Here is a 21443-nt window from a genome sequence, read left to right as displayed (position 1 = left end):
ACACATCAGAATTTCAGAATAGGTATCAGAATGCTTAACAATAATAGCTAACATTCTTTATTAGGTGTGTCAGACAAGTTTATTGTGAACCTCATTTTTTGGATGAGAAAACAGTCCGAACAAGGCTTAGTAACTGTCCAAGGCCAACATGTGAATAAATGGGGGAGCTGGCATTCAAACCCAGATGACTAACCTTAGTGTTCATACTCTTGTTGCTTTCCCGCATATGGTAAGAAAAAAGATCAGTAATTCCCAGATACAAAACAAGAAGAAAATTAAACTTGTAACTTGCCAACTGGTGAAGATAAAGCTAGGTAATCCTAACATAAAGCAATACCTTGAAATGGAGGCAGAGATACCTGGGAATAATAACTGTCCAAAGATATGACTTGAGCAAGAGATGTATTCACAGGAACAGGCCAATTGTCTACTTAATGTGTTCCATGTAGTTTTATAGGTTTTTGAAGATGATAGATTGGATTTTACTGTGTGCAAAAGTGAAACCAAAAAGATAAGGAATCTAGGCCACTGCCCCAATTCAACCAGAAAAGCTCTACTTTTCTGTTTTATATAGTGGGATCCCATGAAATATTTATTTGTATAAAAAGTTCTGCTAAAAAGTTTGAAAAGTGCTTATCTAATCAATCAATAAAGATCAAGGCAAATATGAAGTAGTCACTGGGAACCAAGAGGCAACAGGAGAACCATTTATGAGTAGTATATCCAGCCCCTATAAGGACTTGTGGAAACAAGATGACCTGGAAGGGATGAGAACAGGGTGAGAAACCAGATTTGGTATCATTTTTCTTCTTTAGGAGAGTATTTCTTGAACATCTCTTAGAGTGCAGATTTGCAGCTGATGAATTCTTTTAGTTTTTGTATGTGTGAAACATCTTTATTTCAACTTTGCTTTTTTTTTAAGATTTAATTTATTTATTTGACACAGAGGGATCACAAGTAGGCAGAGAGGCAGGCAGAGAGAGAGAGGGGGAAGCAGGCTCCCTGCTCAGGAGTTGATCCCAGAACCCTGAGATCATGACCTCAGCTGAAGGCAGAGGCTTAACCAACTGAGCCACCTAGGTGCCCCTCACCTTTGCTTTCATAATGTATGTTTGCCTAGTTCTACAGTAGGATTTTTTTCTTTCAGTATTTCATTTTATTTTTTAAAGATTTATTTATTTAAGAGAGAAAGACAGTGTGGCAGGGAGGGACCACAGGAGAGGGGGAGGGGGAACCCTCATGCAGACTCCCAGCTAACTGCAGAGCTGGACCCTGGGCTCAATTCCAGGACCCTGAGATCAAGATCAGAGTCAGTTCTGTTGCTTCAACACAGAATATCCACTGGGTTCTGTTCCTACTATCTGTCCTTGTGCTATGGTCTGGTGACTTTTTCAAGGGAGTAAGCTAGGGCAATAGTAGGGCTCACCTTACTTGTTTCCCATATCTCAGAAATCACTGTTCTTCACTGCCTGATGTCTAGGGTCTTAAAAACTGATTTCATGTATTTTGCCTTGGTCTTTTCTTTTTTTTCCTGAAAACTCCATTCTTGGCCAGAAGAAAAGTCCAGGATTGACTTTAATTAATCTATTTTTTAACCTCCCCCTTACCTTAGGAGGGAACAGGTGGTTCAGATGTTCATAATAGAGAGTTAATTTAGTTTTTGCAATAGGAATCTGTCAAGTAATATATGTCAATTAGGAGCATTACTGAGAAGCAATGCCAGATGGTATTTGTTACCTTTTTCTCTTACTTAGCTCACCCTCCAGTATTAGTTTATAGTGTCATATTCTGAATTAAAGTGATGCCTTCATCCATGACTAACTTCTATACCTTCTATATTCAATTTTTACTCATTTGATACAATAACCCATATGTTTTTATCCTTTTAAATAACATGATTTTATTTGTACTCACCTTGCTGAATAGCATCACTTATTACTTTTTCTTGTTCCTTTAGGAGAAATCTTGTTTGGTCAAAAATGACAGTGGCAAATGTCCAATTAGCGGCAGGGAGAGTACAGAGGCATACAAGTTTTTTTAAAATAGGAGTAGCTGCTGCTTCTAGGAGACAGAATGCTTGGCACTGGCTATCTGTGAAAATAAAAGCATTAAAGATAGTGTTTTATAAAGGTGGCATGCTGGACACCTGGGTGGCTCAGTTGGTTAAACAACTGCCTTTGGCTCAGGTCATGATCCTGAAGTCTCAGGATCAAGTCCTGCATCAAGCTCCCTGCTCAGCAGAGAGTCTGCTTCTCCTTCTGACCCTCTCCTTCTCATGCTCTCTCTCATTCTCTCTCACTCAAATAAATACAATCTTAAAAAAAAGAAAAAGCGGAGGGGGGGCGCCTGGGTGGCTCCGTGGGTTAAAGCCTCTGCCTTCGGCTCGGGTCATGATCCCAGGGTCCTGGGATCGAGCCCCACATTGGGCTCTCTCCTCCGTGGGGAGCCTGTTTCCTCCTCTCTCTCTCTGCCTGCCTCTCTGCATGCTTGTGATCTCTGTCAAGTAAATTAAAAAAAAAAAAAAAGGATGGCATGCTCCTTTTGACAAACCAATTAAACATGTCACTTGATGGAAAACTGAACTACTTCCAAATTATTTTCTGAGTTAAAAATCATGAGACTGTATAGAGGTTCATTTGGGGTATTTATTCTAAATAAACTTATAACAACAAAATAAAACAAAAACCTTCTGTAAAATTTGCAGAATTTAATGGTTATTCTGCCTATTAAATGTGTATTCAGTAACTAGTTCGGCATGGCGAGCATGAGGAGCCATATAAAGAGAATTACATTTTTTTTTCTTTTCCTTCCACAATTAGCTTACAGCCTTAAGCTGAACAAAGTTACCACAATGACAAATTGTTTCTAGTTTTCACTAGAAAAGCAATACTTTAAGATTTGCATTATCATCTAAAGGTCATAAATAAAACTGAACCAAAGAATTGAAAAGATACTAGAAACTAGTGTCATATTTCCTTATTGATTTTAATAATGAGCATGATGTTCTTAAGCAGACTATTCTTTAGGAGTCTAGGAATATTCTTCACATCAGAGGCAAAAATTTTAATCAGTATAGGAAACAATAATAGCTTCTTTAACATCACCCTGATGGTGGGTAAGAGAACAGAGGGAGTAAGCCTCTGCAGTTCATTCTTCTGACTGGGCAGAAGCGTCTCAGCAGCGGCAGTTTGCTGTTGTCTGAAGAATGTAGGGAAGCAGCAATTTAAATGAAGAAAGAAATAACAGTGAGTGGACTGAAGTAGGGAAATGGAAAGAAGAAGAGGCAGTGAATGGGGTGTTCAGGTGTGGGAATATCTTAAAAGTAGGAATGGAAGGAAGAAACATCTGAAACAAGTATGGCCTGATTCATACTCAGGAAAGGGCTTTCAAATTTACTTACTTAGAATGCACTTTAAAAACATACAGCATAAAAGCATACAGCATACCTGATGCTTGAATTTCAATGACATTATCCACTATCCTTTCCTGATTTATTTTCTCTAGAGCTTTATTAGTACAAACAGGAGGACTTTCTTCCTGAAGAGTCAAACAATGTTCTTTATCTTGAAATCCTAATAAAAATGTTAATTCGCATTATGCAGGGAAACTTAAACATTGTTTTACTTAAAATGCTTCCATGTAATACTATCACAATTGTTAAAGCTTTTCCTTGAAACACATCAGGATTAAATTGAACAACTATTCAGGTCGACAGATATAACACAGTGCTGAATGGCAACAGCAAAAAGAATCTTGACATTGAATCACTGTTTCAATCTCAGTTCTGACACTAGCTTCAATGTCCCCATATGTAATATATAGATAAATATACTTATTTTTAATATTGTTATAAAGATTAAACACCAAGTACAGTTCCTGACACCCAAAATGCACAAAGAGCTCAATATCATTTCTCTATGACTTTCTACATACCCCCTCCTTCTGCTACTAATTCTCTCCTATGCCCCAAGTCCTCCCTGGCTCTGTCCTTTCTTAATTAGGTCAATTCTTAACCACTCACCTTTCAGCTCTCAGGAATTTTTCTATAACCCTACTCTACTATATTGCAAGCTTCTCGAGGTTAGCAATGGTATCATCTTTATCTCTAATATGTATTTTAGTGCCTGGCATACAACATTCAACAAATGTCACTTTTCTTCCTTCTTTCCTAGGTATTATAGAGTATTGTAGAGGATTACATATATATATATATATATGTATATACACACACACACACACACACACTATTTATAGTTTTATATATATGTTAATGTATATATAAGTTATATGTATAACATATATATAAACATATATATAACTATTTATAGTTACTTATATTAACTAGATAGTAATGTTATCTGTTAATAATACAATTACAGGGTAATTTTAAAAACACAATACCATCTTAAAAGATTTTAACATATGAGTTTTAAATACATGGTGAAAATCAATGGAGTAAAATATCCTACACTAGATTATGCTATTATTTTCAAGTTTGCTTTTAATTAACTATAAATAACTGGAATAGCTAGGATTAAATTATATGAATTACTAGAGTTTTTGAGGGGGCCCAGTAAGTTGTAACATTCTTTCTTGCCCCTGAATTAACTATAAAATAAGGCAAGAAGTAAAATATATACCAAAATATTACTTCTTTTACTAATAAAGTTTAAGCTGGAGAAAGGAACTTAGTTTGAGAGTCAAGTGGGCTTACTAACTAAAGAGCAGAATTGAATGTTAATAATATATGAGACCATAAGACCTAACTATGCTGTAATTCTCACACATAAATATTTTTGTACTTAATTCTGGGTAACATATGTCAAATATATTCTAGAATACTTATTGTTTCTTTACCAGAAATGAAATGATACGACACATACTACCTTTGACATGGTCATAAGCAGTGAACGTAAAATAATTAGAACTTACACAGAACTCTTCAGTAAATTTAAAAGAGTAATAAGCAATCAGATGGGCAAAGTGTTTTTAAGTACACATTAAAATGTAATACTGAGAACTGTCAGCTAAAAGAGAAAAAAGAATGGCAGAATGATCAATAAAAGTTAGAAATACTGACTCTGTGTGGCCAAGTTGCAGAAAGCAAGTTTTACAAATAGTGGCTTTTCTTACAAGTTCAAAAGCACTTACAAATTTTTTGGAAAATACGTATCTACATCTATACCTAAATAGCCACATCTATCTCCATACGCAATAAGTATCATGAATGAATGTCATTTTCTTTGACTTTGAAAAAGAATATATTCTGTTCAAAAGATCTTTAAATTTTACCTTCTCTAGTAAATTATACATTTAGTCCTTAAAGCTATTATATCTATGCCAAAATATTACTAAATTACCCACCATCATTTTCTTTACTGCCTGTGACTTCAGTCTTTGACATACAAGTCTTATATTTATTTCGCAGTGTAATAAAGTCACTCAAAAGGTCCAAATCATTCTCCCATTTTTTACCATGCTTAAAAGATGCTTTATCAATTTTTGGAGACGAAGATGGTTCAACAGATGGTACTGTGCAGTCAAGTTCTAAGTAATCTTCATTTTCTTTATTTTGGCTTATTCTATCAACTAGTTCTACATCATTCTTTGGTTTTTCTTCTTTTGTTGGTTGTTTAACAGATAAATTGTCATCAGAAAAACACAGATCTGATACTTCTGCCAGAGATGAAATCTTTTGTGGAGGTAATAAATGATCATTTGTAGATGTCTCATTAATAAGTACAATAGGTGAAGAACAACTTTTTTGCTCTAGCCATGCTGAAAACAGAAAATAAAAATACCTAAATGACTTTCATGCATAAATGAATGTTTTTACTAGGGTATTAAAATAACTTTTATTTGTAAGTTCTTATTAATATATTTGATCCTTAGAAGTACTTTGTCTCTTGCTTTGAAAATCAATTTTGGCCTGAATAAAATAAATTTTTTAAAAAGTGCAAAAATTCCGCACCTCTTATTCTTTATCTTGGAGCTAGGTTACCAAGCAAAGAAAGAATTCCAGAAAAGCCCTATTTCTAACAGGCTTGCAATTAAGTCTAAAGGTCAAAATCTTAGGTACCAAGCAATCCACAGAACAACAGAATATACTTGCAATACATACACTTGAAAAAGGACTGTATATATCCAGAGAACTCTTGTAGCTTAATATTTAAAAAGAAAGCCAATTTAAAATTTGACAAAATATTTTAAAAATATTTAAACAATACATAAGATATGTACATGCTATAACATGGATGAATCTTAACATTCTAAATGAAAGAAGCCAATCACAAAAGACCACATATTGTATGATTCCATTTACATGAAACATCCAGAGTCAACAAATCTATAGAGACAGAAGATAAATTAGTGGTTCCACAGCTGGGAAAATAGGGAAAAATGGGGAGTGACTGCCAATGGGTACAGGATTTCTTCTGGGGGATGAGAAAAATGTTCTAAAATTGATTGTGGTGATGATTACAACTCTGTGAATACACTAAAACCACTGAATGGCATACTTAAATGGATAATTGTATGGTATGTGAATTGTATTTCAATAAAGCTAATATATATGTGTATATATTTTCCTTTGGCTCACGTCTTGATCCCAGGGTCCTGGGATCGAGCCCCACGTCAGGCTCTCCGCTTGGTGGAGAGCCTGCTTCCTCTTCTGTCTCTCCCTGCCTCTCTGCCTTCTTGTGATCTCGGTCTGTCAAATAAATGAATAAATAAATCTTAAAAAAAATAAAACTCTTCTTCTACCCTGAGTACCCACCTATGCCTTAGGATAGATTGAATGGTGTACATTTCCTTGACATAGTCTATTTTCCTTTCTAGCAAAGCCCTCCGTTTTCTGTCTTTGAAACATCTCTTGGTGACAACAATTCTTGCTCTAGTTCCTATTTCCTTAGAGCAGTCTCCCAATATACACAATAATTTCTAAAATGCATTTTTAAATATATTTACTTACTCTATAATAAACTAAAAGTGAACTTTCCCAACTTCTTTAAGATCTAAAGCTATTGCACAAACTGATTTAAAAACAATCTATATATACTTCAAAAAGGTGTAATTCAGACTAAGTATGTTCCATTTATTACAACGGCATATATAACAGCCAAAATAACTCAAAAGATACTTAAAAGACATTTCTGCCACCTTAAATTATATAATTAAAAAAATGTTAACTGAGTAAACTCTTTAGAAACAAAGGAAGATTATCTACTGTTAAAGAAAGCTTACTAGATATTATTGAACACGCAGAGTTTACCTGTCAGATCACAGAATAACAGTCCTGCTTTGAGTCTAGTCTGATGTAAATAAACACTGCGCTAGCAATTAATCAATATAAAAAGAAACAAAGTCACATTAATTGAAAATGGCCAGAAATTTAAAAACAGACTATACAATTTTAGGACAACAAAGGACTTCAGGATGAGCAAGTCAAACTTCCTTATTTTTTTCAAGGAAAAGAATGGGGCTTAGTGGAGCTCAAAATGATAAATTCTGGCAGAGCCAGGGCTAATACTGAATGCTGGAATTTAGTTTTATTTTCTCAATCACGTAGTGGAAAGCCAGCATCTAACATTTTCTCATTCTGAAAAATTCACAGAGTGGATATTTACTATTGTGTACTTACATTCTAACTGAGGCTCTTTTGTTGGCAAAAATATCTCCATTTTAGTATCATCAGATGATAGGTTATCATGACACAAATACATATTTGGATGTTCCAAAACTTCTGCCTCTTTCATATTCAGTTGTCCCTTTTCCCAACACTCTGTGCTCACAAGATTAACTACCAGTCTTTCTTCCTCAATAGAAAATATTTTTTTCAAATCCATAACTGAATATTGACTGTTGGGCTCTTCAGTTCTTGGCACTTAAAAAACAATAACAAACCGAAAACAGAAACAGTTCATAGGGCAAAAGAGATGAAAAACACAATAAATAGCACCACACTGAAAATTGCTTATGAAATAGATTTTCACACATTGGGGAAAAAAAGTGAAACCTGGAGTTATATAGCTAGTATTTTGTCTTCAAGATACTAAAAGTCCAAAATATTATATCAATAGAAGTCACATAGGGATTTATTTTAATCTGTGGAAATATCATAAAGTTAAAATTATTCTAACACATACTAGGAGATAGTACCATTATTTTGTTTGAACATTTTAATAATTACTAAATTAACAAATTTGATAACATTCTGAGGAATTAAAGTAAGATTTACTAAATTTGAAATTCTATTTTATTATAACGATCCTAAACTAGAAGATATATTTGATCAGATTTTATGATGACTATCATCTTAGATACTGTGGCACAGAGCTTTCCACATGATTACTTTTAACCTAATAATAACAAATCATAATGTATGGAGGAACTGAAGTAGCATAACTACTTAAATTATTATCTACACTACATGCATCAACCCAAAATTAAGGTGAAAAATTTTGAAATCCTAATTTTGGATCTGTGTTTTTTTAATAATGACAGTAACAATATTAAAAAAAAAATAAAGCTGACAATACATTTCTACTAACTATATCTTCTCACCTTTACTTTTTGTTTAGCATTCAAAATCAAGTAATCTTTACCTGTAAGCAGAAATGGTTTCAGTGAGCTTCTGCAGCTTTCTAACTGCCACATCATGTGGTTTTTGTTAGCTGATTCTTCAGCAGTAAGCAAACTACTGAAAAAGAAGAGGTAGAGCCTAATATATTAATAATATTGAGCATTTTTGTATAATAAAATTTTATTTTTCTTTTTTTAGATTTAAATTCAACTAGCCAATATATAGTAGTACATCATTAGTTTTTTTTTTAATTTATTTATTTTCAGAAAAACGGTATTCATTATTTTTTCACCACACCCAGTGCTCCATGCAATCCGTGCCCTCTATAATACCCACCACCTGGTACTAGTTTTTGATGTAGTGTTCAATGATCCATTAGTTGCATATAACACCCAGTGCTCATCATCATGTAATAAAATTTTATTTTAAGAAAATTATTTTTCTAAGTATTTTTTTACATTCAAAAGCAAGTGAAAAATGAACTCTATAAATGTATAAACTGAAATAGAGATTTTCATAGAACAAATTTCATATACTTACTTTTCCTCCCTTTGGAAGTTTTGACAATTTGTTAGCTCTTAATTGCTCCTGCTTGCCTACCTTAACTCCTCTATCTCCCTCAATGAAACTTGGAGACAAAGGAGGCTGACTTAGGAGGGTTTTAGCACTTCCTTCCATGAAGTGTGCCAGCACTAACCCTATAAGCCACCCAAATTAAAAATATAATTTAAGTAAAATTACTGTGCTTTCCATACAAAAAAGTAGTTTTAACACAAATTTTTTACAAAATTGTTGTCACCAAGTCCATTCTAAACAAATTCTGGAGCCTCTACTAGTTGAGGGTCAGAATTATGAACATGTTCTGCCTGCTCTACATTCTCAGGAAGGTAAAAGGTTTTTTTTTGGTGGGGGTGGGGGGAAGAAGGTGAAAGTTTAGTGGGGAAGTCTAGTTCAGGTCCTTTAATCTTTTTTTTTTTTTTAAGATTTTTAATTTATTTATCTGACAGACAGAGATCACAAGTAGGCAGAGAGAGAGGAGGAAGCAGGCTCCCTGCTGAGCAGAGAGCCCGATACGGGGCTGGATCCCAGGACCCCGGGATCATGACCTGGGCTGAAGGCAGAGGCTTTAACTCACTGAGCCACCCAGGTGCCCCACAGGTCCTTTAATCTTGATGGGTGTGTGAATGAGTGATGTATGTCTGTTTACCCGTTTAGGAGTACTAGAAGAGAAAGGAAGAAAGATGGACGACAATTAGTGTAAATCACAGCTTATCAGTAGCTATGAAGGTACTAGCCTTGGTAGGGAAGATAACATTAACTCACAAACCCCTTAATCTGTGCTCCCAAACCTTTCACTCTGAGTTAAGAATTGATTGTATTCTGGTTCTCTGCTCATATGGGACATATGTGAGCACTCTAATTATAATATAATTATACTGCTAGTTGAGTTGACAGTCCTGGGCAGCAGAAAGCTGTTTTATGTCTAAGCTATCCAATTTACCTACATAATCCAAAATCCAGGATGAGGTGACAAACTGAGATTCTAGATAATTCTTGAAACTTACCAAGATCTCTTTGACAAACAGCTCAGATTATAGGCAATTACTTTAAAGCAAAGGGAAGGCAAGCCAAGTCCAACAGAAGGTCATAATGTAAATAAATATTCCCACTCTTAATGGAACTTTCTGAAGATATGTCTGAATTTGATATATTGTTTCATTATAAATAAAAATATGTTCACAATTCAGTAATCAGTGTGGAAATAAAGTCTGGTGCTACACAGACTTTTCTTTTTAGCTCCATAAAGTCTAGCAAGAGAGTCTGACATGTGGTAAGCTCCCAAAATATTTGTTAACTGGATATATTTCCAGCCAAAATGTTGTGTTCTGAAATAAAAGTAACTGGGGACATAAAAGCAAATTAAGAGTACAGTAACATTACACATTATCTTTCCCTTCTGTTTTTTTAACACTTTTTTCTTTTTTAGATTCACAGATGAGGTGAAAATCCATTTTTAAAATAGGAATTTTAAGGGACGCCTGGGTGGCTCAGTTGGTTAAGCAGCTGCCTTCGGCTCAGGTCATGATCCCAGGGTCTTGGGATCGAGTCCCACATCGGGCTCCTTGCTCGGCAGGGAGCCTGCTTCTCCCTCTGCCTCTGCCTGCCTCTCTGTCTGCCTGTGCTCGCTCGTGCTCTCTCCCTCTGTCTCTGAAAAATAAATAAAATCTTAAAAAAAATAGGAATTTTAAGGTTTTTATATTCATAAACCAAATGGAAGTGATTTACCTCTCGCTAATGAAAATAGCAGTGATGAGATGACCTCTTTAAGTTGTTTCAAATAGAACAACTTTGGTCTAGAACTTTAGGCTAATTTTAAAAATCCTTTTGTGCTCTAACTTGGGCAAATCATAAAACATAGATGAGACTTAAGTTTCATCTATGTAGTTGAGTTACAACAATAAGTAGATATATAACTTGTGTTATTAACAGGAATTTATGACAAGTAAATGCTTTTAATATTAGACTGAAATTCAAGATTGTACTAATTTCTTCTAGTTTCTGTTTCTGATTGACATGGATTCAGATATGTGGAGTAAAAGAGCACTAAAAAAAGATGGTATAGGTCCTGTGAATAAACATCTGCACCTCAGCAAAGGGACTAAAAGTATTTAAGCAAAGTTTAAGTAGTTTCTGTACTTGTTCCATGAGATTTTTAAGAGTTCATTTCTGATATGGGCAGTTCCAGTTCATGGCAGAGTTTTGTATGTGACAGATTTATCCCCCAAATGACACTATTCTTTGCAAGAAAATGAAGGTAATTGGAGCCTTCAGTACCAGGCTCCTCCATTGTGTGCTGTGATACCTTCCTGAGATCATTAATAGAAACCTGAGCAGCTAGTGATGAGTTGTTCCAATTGCTCCCAAATACACAACAGAATTCTCCTTTGACAGATCACAGCTAAAAACTAAAAACTCAGGGGCGCCTGGGTGGCTCAGTGGGTTAGGCCTCTGCCTTCGGCTCGGGTCATGATCTCAGCGTCATGGGATTGAGTCCTGCATGGTGCTCTCTGCTCAGTGGGGAGCCTGCTTCCTCCTCTCTCTCTGCCTGCCTCTCTGCCTACTTGTGATTTCTATCTTTCAAATAAATAAATAATCTTTAAAAAAACAAAAACAAAACAAAACAAAAAACCCTAAAAACTCAGTACTCACCTCCCACAGCATTCATTCTGGGAACAATTCATTAGAGACTTGTAGACTTTCCTGTAATTTTCCTGAAATGTATTATTTTTGGACTCATTTAGTTTCAGGACTACAGTGGGAAAGAAAGAGGCTATACTGGTTATGCTCCTAGTTTTGTAACTGGTGTAAAAGCAGGGGAATAGAGTGTCAATTCCAAGACAGCAGACTAATCTAACTTAGAACACATTAAGTTACATGTATGCCACATGGTAGAAGTTAGCAACCCAAGCTATCTCAGACTCCACTGGAGGACAAATATGCTGGGCCAGTAAGCTATACAATTTTGGCTCAAACTAGAATACAATGATCCAGCCCTGCAATGTCAGTTCTGAGATTATAGACCACTCTGTGCAGCAACAATCGGGTATTGAACAGATTTGTGGATCAATACTTGGTTCTACATGTCTAGTTTTCCAAAACCAATACCACATCAACAAAGGTAAACAAGGTCAGTGGATGCCTTCTGTTAGAGATGGGATATGATCCCTAGTACTCCTAGGAAAGTAATTTGATAGACAAATCTATTTATTGATCCTTATCCACACTATCCTGTGATCCTTGTCTATTCCTGGTCAGAGAGTTATGATGCCTGGGTGGCTCAGCTGGTTAAGTGGCTGCCTTCAGCTCAGGTCATGATCCCGGAGTCCCGGGATCGAGTCCCGCATGGGGCTCCCAGCTCCATGGGGAGTCTACTTCTCCCTCTGACCTTCTCCTCTCTCATGCTCTCTCTCACTGTCTCTCTCTCAAATAAATAAAATATTAAAAAGGAAAAAAAAAGCTCAAGTAAATAAACCAATAAATCTTAAAAAAAAAGAAAAAAGAAAAAGGTGGAAGACAGCTACCCAAGATGAAGCCAAGAAAAGACATCTCATGATGAATCCAACCCCGCTAATATCTTAATCTTAGACTTCTAGTCTCCAGACTGTGAATAAATAAATTTAAATTTATTTACCATAGATTGGGTATTTAAGCCATTGTCTCTGGTATTTGTTAAGGCAGCCTGAGCAAATGAATATACACTATACTATCTTTCGTAGCAGTGAGTGCCAATAGAGGCAGTACCACTGGCAGGTATCCAATGGCAATATCCTAAGCAAACTGTTCTAGTGCCAGAATCTTTACAATCTTTCAATTTGCCTATTTTTAATGGTAATATGTTCACATTCAAAATACTAAAAATATAAAAGAACCTGGCTCTATCACTTACTAGCTCCCGAATTGCCAGGTTACCCAGGTCCCTTCCAGACACAACCGAAGCTACCTGATTCTTGTGTGTCTTTCTAAAGATATTCTATAAATACAAAATCAAGGATGTACAAATGGCCACAGACACATGAAAAAATGTTCAACATTACTCAGCATCAGGGAAATACAAATCAAAACCATAACAAAATACCACCTCACACTGGTTAGAATGGCTAAAATTAGTAACAACAGATGTTGGCAAGGATGTGGAGAAAGGGGAACCCTCCTACACTGTTGGTGGAAATGCAAGCTGGTACAGCCATTCTGGAAAACAGTATGGAGGTTCCTTAAAAAGTTGAAAATAGAGCTACCCTACAACCCAGCAATTGCACTACTGGGTATTTACCCTAAAGATACAACTGTAGTGATCTGAAGGGGCACCTGCACCCATGTTTAAAGCAGCAATGTCCACAATAGCCAAACTATGGAAAGAGCCCAGATGTCCACCGACAGATGAACAGATAAAGAAGATGTGGTATATATATACGATAGAATACTACTCAGTCATCAAAAAATTGAAATCTTATTTGCAATGACATGGATGGAACTAGAGGGCATTATTCTAAATGAAATAAGTCAGTCAGAGAAAGACAATTATCATATGATTTTACTCCTATGTGGAATTTAAAAAACAAAACAGAGGAGCATAGGGGAAGGGAGGGAAAAATAAAACAAGATGAAATCAGAGAGACAGACAAACCACAAGAAACTTTCAATCATAGGAAACAAACTGAGTGTTTCTTGAGGGGCGGGGCATGAAGGAATGGGATGGCGGGGTGCTGAACATTAAGGAAGGCACATGATGTAATGAGCACTGTATATTATATAAGACTGATGAATCACTGACCTCTATCTCTGAAACTAATAATATGTGATATGTTAATTAATTGAATTTAAATTTTAAAAATAGTATCAAGAAATTTTAAAAAGTATGTACATATATATTCATACATTCTATTTGCCTACTATAGATACTGTCCTCTCTTACATTTTTTTCACAGAGGTATCTTGTAAATTACCTTTATATGGAGGGATCTGATTAAGGACTGGTTATTCTGGGGGCACCTGGGTGGCTCAGTAGGTTAAGCCTCTGCCTTCGGCTCAGGTCATGATCTCAGGGTCCTGGGATGGAGCCCCGCATCAGGCTCTCTGCTCAGCAGGGAGCCTGTTTACCTCTCTGTCTCTGCCTGCCTCTCTGCCTACTTGTGATCTCTGTCTGTCAAATAAATAAATAAATAAAATCTTAAAAAAAAAAAAGGACTGGTTATTCTGAATTGCAATTTGAGTTCTAGCTATAATCTTTACTTACATTTTACAAATAGGAGAAAATGGAAATGTCTGAAGTCCTGTACATAATGAAGTCATGGAAGAATGTTGGTTTGTTAGATGTAGATGAGTTAATGGCATTTCTAACTCAACTAGAATACAAAAAGTTTAAAAAACAATTAGTTACATAAACATGGTATAAAATTAAGTATAATTTAGAACTTTTTGTAAGCAACTATTATGTTGATCATTCTGCTACAACAAAAATTTTCAATAAAAAGACACTTGGGTTACTTAAAATACAAAATAACAGTTTTAAATTTCCATCATAAGGAATTACACATGTATCACATGCTATCTCAACAGTGGCAGTGGTGCTTTTAAAAAAATATATTAACAACTAAACTTTATTGTTCACTGTATGAGATAAATTCTAAGAGTTTTATGTTTAATAATGTTTTCCATGGGCGCCTGGGTGGCTCAGTGGGTTAAGCCGCTGCCTTCGGCTCAGGTCATGATCCCAGGGTCCTGGGATCGAGTCCCGCATCGGGCTCTCTGCTCAGCAGGAAGCCTGCTTCCCTCTCTCTCTCTCTGCCTGCCTCTCCATCTACTTGTGATTTCTCTCTGTCAAATAAATAAATAAAATCTTTAAAAAAAAATAATGTTTTCCATTCTGACAAGTTATGTTGTTATGTACTTAGGAGCCAGTACTATTTTTATGTTCATACTAAATGAACCTACTATGTTCATACATAGGGTGGCCTTGAGAAACTGAAATTCATTTGTTCATAAGTAGTCAGTGTGTTTCTATCACTTTCATAAATAGAGCAAAAAACTTCCAAAGAGATGATTAATATGATTCAATTATAAATGTATCTAAAGGAGCACTGTGCTGGCTCAGTCGGTTAAGCGTCAGACTCTTGATTTTGGCTCAGGTCATGATCTCAGCGTTGTGAGATTAGGCCACACACTGGGTGTTGGAACCTGTAAGATTCTCAATCTCTCTCTCTCTCTTTGCCTACCTTCCCCCACCCCCAACTAAAACAAATAAATAAATAAATAAAATACATGTAACTAAATAATAGTATCATCAACATGTTAAGAAGCAACACAAGTTGCATTAAAGTGGAACAAAAGATGATTCAGAGTCCAAATCTGGTATGATAATAATAGTAACATTAATGATAGGATTGCTTTGGGTGATTAAAAAGTTAAATTTACAAAAGTAAATTTAAGAGTCAACAAGATTACTAATACTGAGATTAAATAGAAAATTTTATTTACTGAACTATAATATCATAAGATTTCTGATTTTAATATTAATGCTATTTCTTCCATTCCTCTTCCTCAATCTTTGTAACTCTGTACATTACTCAGTTTTGTAACTCTGTACATTATTCAGTTTTGATGCCAGAAGGATAATGAGTTAATGACAGTAACAAATGTAAATAGACAGATAAGAGAAAAAAAATGACAAGCTGGATTGCAATAATCAAATTTTAAACATGAAAGCTGTCTCACAGTAGACCTCACATGTGAATGTACTGTACTTTCACATCAGATATAGGTAACTGCTGATAAACTCAATGATCTATCCAAAATTTCTACCTGGTTCACTGTACTCTGGTTCACAATGTTTTTGAATGGCCAAAATCTCTGTGGAGCTGCATTTTATATCCTCAATGTCAATTCCATGCTTAGTAGTAAGATCTGAAAAGTAAGAAAGTCTACTATCAGCATAAGTACTTCTGTAACAGTTTTTTTTGTAATGTCCGTTCCCGTTCTCAATGGATATCATAAATCTCCCTTCACTCCTCCCTCTGTATCTTTGATGATTTCAACTGGAATTTATAAAAGGGTAGTTAAATATTTGGGGTTAAATTGTCATTAGAAAGAATTAAACAATATTTACTAAATCTAACTAGGATAAAAAAAGCATCTATATTTTAGGTTATGATTCTCCCAGTCATCTGACTCCATGAATCAACACCTTATTCTGATTTTCTGCACATCTAATGAGAGTCAGCATAGAAGTTGTTAGTGCTTTGTCATTGTTTATAAGAAAACAACTTTAAAAAATTAGTAAAGTCATATGTGATTTAGCTTTATTTGTATAATTATCTTGAACTGGTTAATTTCAGAGACATTTTAAGTCTGTAGTTATGTAAATTAACTTATATATACATATATATACGTTAAGATATAAAGAGAAAGACAATGAGAAAAGAGTCTCACCAACAATAATTCTGAGACTTCACCATGTAAGCTAAAGAGCAGTTCTTAAAAATATGGAGGTTCAGAAAACAATTTAATCAATATATTTTTATAACAAACATTATTAAGTGGATTTCATAAGTAATAGATTTTTAAATTTGTTCTCACCTATTTTGAAAAGCTTTTCATTTTCATCTGCATAATTTATTATTTCTGGCACTAAGTTTAAGGATTCCTTTAGTTCGGAGAGTGACAGAATATCAACATCTTGTTTGAGGCTTGTAGGTATTAAGAATTCACACTCAGGCAAACTTGATGGCTGAAATAGTATAAGTAAAAGAGGCTTTTAGGGAGGTTTTCCAGATAAATATTTCTAGACTCATAAATATATGTAATTGTTGAATTGTATCAAATTTTAAATTAAACATTCAAAATTTTTAATGTTATGAAAACATTAAAAAAAAAAAGGTATGGGGTGTCTGGGTGGCTCAGTGGGTTAAAGCCTCTGCCTTCCGCTCAGGTCATGATCTCAGGGTCCTGGGATCGAGCCCCGCTTCAGGCTCTTTGCTCAGTGGGGAGCCTGCTTCCCCCCTCTCTCTGCCTGCCTCTCTGCCTACTTGTGATCTCTGTCAAATAAATAAAATCTTTTAAAAAAAAAGGCATAATAGCCAAAAAATATATTACAAGCAATGTTCTGAGTATCATCCTTTATGGCCACTGATTATACTAGTGATGTACAGTATCCTGGATGCAGAAATATCTTCTTTTGGGCTAATAACAAATTTTTAAACTTCTGAATTAAAAATAATCACTGCAGTAGATGAGAGATGGTGAATGGGGAGAAATAAAAAGGGTAGATGAGGGGCGCCTGGGTGGCTCAGTGGGTTAAGCCGCTGCCTTCGGCTCAGGTCATGATCTCAGGGTCCTAGGATGGAGTCCCGCATCAGGCTCTCTGCTCAGTGGGGAGCCTGCTTCCCTCTTTCTCTCTCTCTGCCTACTTGTGATCTTTCTCTGTCAAATAAATAAATAAAATCTTTTTTAAAAAAAAAGGGTAGATGAAATGGAATGGATCTTCACTACACTCCATTAAATATGTTTCTCTTTCATTCCTACAGAACTAGATTCTATGTGCACAATTCTCAGAATTGTGAGAATAAGTGAGGGAGAGGGGGACAAGGGAAAAGGGGATAATAAGTGAATTAATATTGTCACCATGTGTGTGATTTTTGTTTTTTTACCATGTGTGTTAAAATTTTTAACTGTAGGAGACTCTTTAAATGCCTTGAGATATCTATATCTGTATCTAAGCTGTATCTATCTCCTTTGAATGTTTTTTTTTAAAAGATTTTATTTATTTATTTGACACAGAGAGAGAGAGATCACAAGTAGTCACAGAGGCAGGCAGAGAGAGAGGAGGAAGCAGGCTCCCTGCCAAGCAGAGAGCCCGATGCGGGACTTGATCCCAGGACTCTGAGATCATGACCTGAGCCGAAGGCAGAGGCTTAACCCACTGAGCCACCCAGGTGCCCCTCCTTTGAATGTTTTAAGAAAAACCCCAAATGTGAAATATTTTCACATTCACAATATATTCAGTTGTCTCAAAAAAAATGTTTAAGGTAACTCTGTAAATGCATCTATTTTATGTGGGCCTAGGTTTTTGAGTTTGTTAAACTGCAAAAAGTTATTTGCACTCTCAACTGCTAAAATTCTTTACATATTAATATTACAATAACAATTTTGTGTGCTTTGGAACTGTATACTAAAAAAGAGGAGTTGCCTTTGAGACATTTGATCTTTAATATGCAAGGATGCTATGTTCTTTATTAACCACTGGCAGAATCTAAAATGAAGTCTCAGAACATCTTTACTCTTACTACTTCAATGAGATCCCTTTTCTTACACAGTCTAAGTCCAATTTGTGTATAACTCACAAATCAAAATCAACATTTTTAGCTCTGGTTTCCAAATTTTTAACTAGAATATGACCACTTAATGTCCTACACCAGGTAGATTTATTAATATCATTAAGAGACATTTTTATTTTTTATTTTTATTTATTTTTTTTTAAAGATTTTATTTATTTATTTATTTGATAGAGATGACAAGTAGGCAGAGAGGCAGGCAGAGAGACAGGCAGAGAGACAGGAGGAAGCAGGCTCTCCAAGGAGCAGAGAACCCGATGCGGGGCTCGATCCCAGGACCCTGGGATCATGACCTGAGCCGAAGGCAGAGGCCCCAACCCACTGAGCCACCCAGGCGCCCCAAGAGACATTTTTAAATTCACTATACCTGGGCTGCACAACAGACCAGTTCAAGCAGAATACATCTGAGTAGGACCCAGGCTTCAGTATTTTATTAAAACTCTCCAAGTAATACCAATGTGTAGACAAGGTTTAGAACCACTATCTTAAAGTAAATTTGACTTCATTATTGATATATTTAACCCATTACCAAGTCTTTTTTAACTTGACATTAGTAGATGGTCAATGTATATTACTAAAATTATAAAAGTGTGCTTTAAATTTAAAAAAAGTAAAAAAAAAAAGTGTGCTTTACTAACTTTTATAAAAATATTACTTTAAGCAATTGTTACAGTTTTATGTAAACCTACTGTATCTTCTAGCTTTTCCTGACAAAAGTTCTCTTTATCCATGTAAAAATCTTCTTTCACTAGACCCTTCAAATCTTCTTGAAAAGAGAAACATTCCCTTAACAACAACAACAAAAAAATATTAGTGTTTAACTAAAAGCAAGGTACATACCAAATGTGGCCAATCAAATTAAATAATAATTTAATACAATGATTAAAACTGGAATCTATGTAAAGCAATGATAATTTATTATTGATAATGTCTAGACTTAAGAGCATACAAAGAGTATTTTCTCCTTTAAAAACATTTACATCAATTAAGTACCTGAAGAAATTAGCTTCTGTGAAGATCTGTCCTTTGAAATCTAAAATGGGGTCCTTTACTAAAAATAGTTTTAGCCTACTCAACAAAGTATGCAAAGTTGGTAGCTGACTTTTATAGGTCATCAAGTTATTTAAAAAAATTATTTCTTCATCAATAGACAAATCTGAAAAAAAGAAATATAAAGGAATAAGAAAAAAAATCTAAAAGTTATACAAAGGGATCTAGATAGTTACTGCAGTCAGACATTCACACACACTTTAATTTTTTAGTTCTTCATTGCATTGTGCATATAAAGCATACAGCATAGGATTAGCATATAGCTAAAAGCTCAATAAATTTTAGTTATTACTTAGTACACTGACTAGTAACCAAATATCCTGAAAGAGTTGTAATGTTCATTTTCTTTTAAACGAGGATTAGTTTAATCAATGGAGGAAAATATCTTGCAGCCTTATGTTTTTTTTTTTTAAAGATTTTATTTATTTATTTGACAGACAGAGATCATAAGTAGGCAGAGAGGCAAGCAGAGAGAGAAGAAGGGAAGCAAGCTCCCCGCCGAGCAAAGAGCCCGATATGGGGCTCGATCCCAGGACTCTGGGATCATGACCTGAGCTGAAGGCAGAGGCTTTAACCCACTGAGCCACCCAGGTGCCCCATTGCAGCCTTATGTTTGAAAACAGTCAGGGGTAGCCTAAGCAAAGTCATAAAGAAATAAAAGCATTTGACTTTTGTGGAACCTAGTCTTTTCTCTGCATCATTTTACCTCTTAAAGTCTCTAATTCGTCCCTAGAGGCTCTGAGATGTAGGGGAAGAGATGGTCTACAAAACCTATAAATGAGATCCATTTGGACTCTATCATTGCAATGACAAAAAAACCTTTCTATTGTAAAATAGAAATAAAATTTTCACTGTAAAATTTATTACAATGAAGGTTACATGGCAAAATATCTACTTGAGAAGTGTGATACATTTTATGTATTAGAAAACACTACTGCTAACAGTTAATTGCTGGAATAAATTTCTCCTATCCCCAACCTACTATATTCAGGTTACTTTAAAATCTTAGCCAACTGTGTCAGTGCTTTAACAGTTTCTGAGCCAAGGAAGGGATCATAAAACCTGCTCCCATTCTTTAATAAGCTCCCGAGTGGAAAGAAGAAAAGGAAAATATAAGTTCAGATGAAGAAATGTTCAGAAAGCCAGACTCCCCAAAGCAAAAGCTACATTGAAGAGAGAGCAACAATTTCTTGTTCTGGGTAGTGACCTTTCAGTTAGGTAAATTTAGAATAACATGAGAGAGGAATAGCCTGGAATGATGTCTCCCATGACCAACCATTGGTATGCATATGTTTAATAAATATGTGGTGTTAAACAAGCAACCACGAAACACCCCTTTGCCTAGTGCCACCTTGAAATGCCAAAAGAGAAGTTGTTCCATTAACAAGCCTCTTGAGAGATTACTTATCTGAACCTGCTAAGTTCCTGATAATTTTGTAGCTAAGAGCTTCCCATGACAAATCTGGCATAGTTCTTTTATATACCAAAGAGAGCAAGCAAATCAATTCCATATCTAAACAGGGCTTAGGTGAGATAATTAAAGATGGTTCATTTGTACATCCACTCTGAAAGTATTAATGAAGTCATGTTAATAGTAAAAACCCAAACAGCATTTACTTATACCCCTCTCTCCATCTTCCATTTGTACAGGCTCATCCTAGTATTTCTGCAAGTCCAAGAAAAGAAACATCTATCAGTTAGGAGATCTTGTTTTCCAACGACTCGTATTTGACAGAGCCGCTTGAGGGCAGCATCACACCACAACCAATGTTTTTAGTCAATACACAAAAGTTGTTTTAGGAGGGTGCTACTTCCTTATATTCTTAAGGTTATACTTTTCCTGGTGTTCTTACTTTATTACAGCTCTTCTATTACCAACACAAATATGAGGAGATGGTTCTCCTTTATTGTAAAGAAGTGTTAAA

The 21443-nt window shown here is 35.2% G+C and overlaps 1 protein-coding gene across 10 annotated transcripts in view; it reads right to left on the bottom strand.

The window, feature by feature from the left end:
• The window catches only part of SHOC1 (shortage in chiasmata 1), a 75086-nt gene that overhangs the window by 33036 nt on the left and 20607 nt on the right, over window positions 1-21443 (bottom strand). For 5 of the 10 annotated variants that reach the window (XM_032306574.1, XM_032306572.1, XM_032306575.1 and 2 more), the window contains 10 exons: window positions 19462-19624; window positions 19158-19254; window positions 16715-16865; window positions 15941-16042; window positions 14376-14484; window positions 8604-8698; window positions 7640-7882; window positions 5365-5778; window positions 3447-3572; window positions 1915-2091 (listed from right to left, as the gene is read on the bottom strand). In XM_032306574.1, the coding sequence (XP_032162465.1) occupies window positions 1915-2091; window positions 3447-3572; window positions 5365-5778; window positions 7640-7882; window positions 8604-8698; window positions 14376-14484; window positions 15941-16042; window positions 16715-16865; window positions 19158-19254; window positions 19462-19624 (1677 nt within the window). Of the gene's footprint in view, window positions 1-1914; window positions 2092-3446; window positions 3573-5364; window positions 5779-7639; window positions 7883-8603; window positions 8699-14375; window positions 14485-15940; window positions 16043-16714; window positions 16866-19157; window positions 19255-19461; window positions 19625-21135; window positions 21161-21443 lie in introns of those variants that run through there. The other 5 variants (XM_032306580.1, XM_032306579.1, XM_032306581.1 and 2 more) reach the window with 3 other exon arrangements.

Source organism: Mustela erminea, chromosome 12 (genome assembly GCF_009829155.1).
Source record: "Mustela erminea isolate mMusErm1 chromosome 12, mMusErm1.Pri, whole genome shotgun sequence".
NCBI classification, from domain to species: domain Eukaryota; kingdom Metazoa; phylum Chordata; class Mammalia; order Carnivora; family Mustelidae; genus Mustela; species Mustela erminea.
Note: the sequence above shows the minus strand (reverse complement) of the source record. Positions and strands in the feature narration are given on the sequence as shown.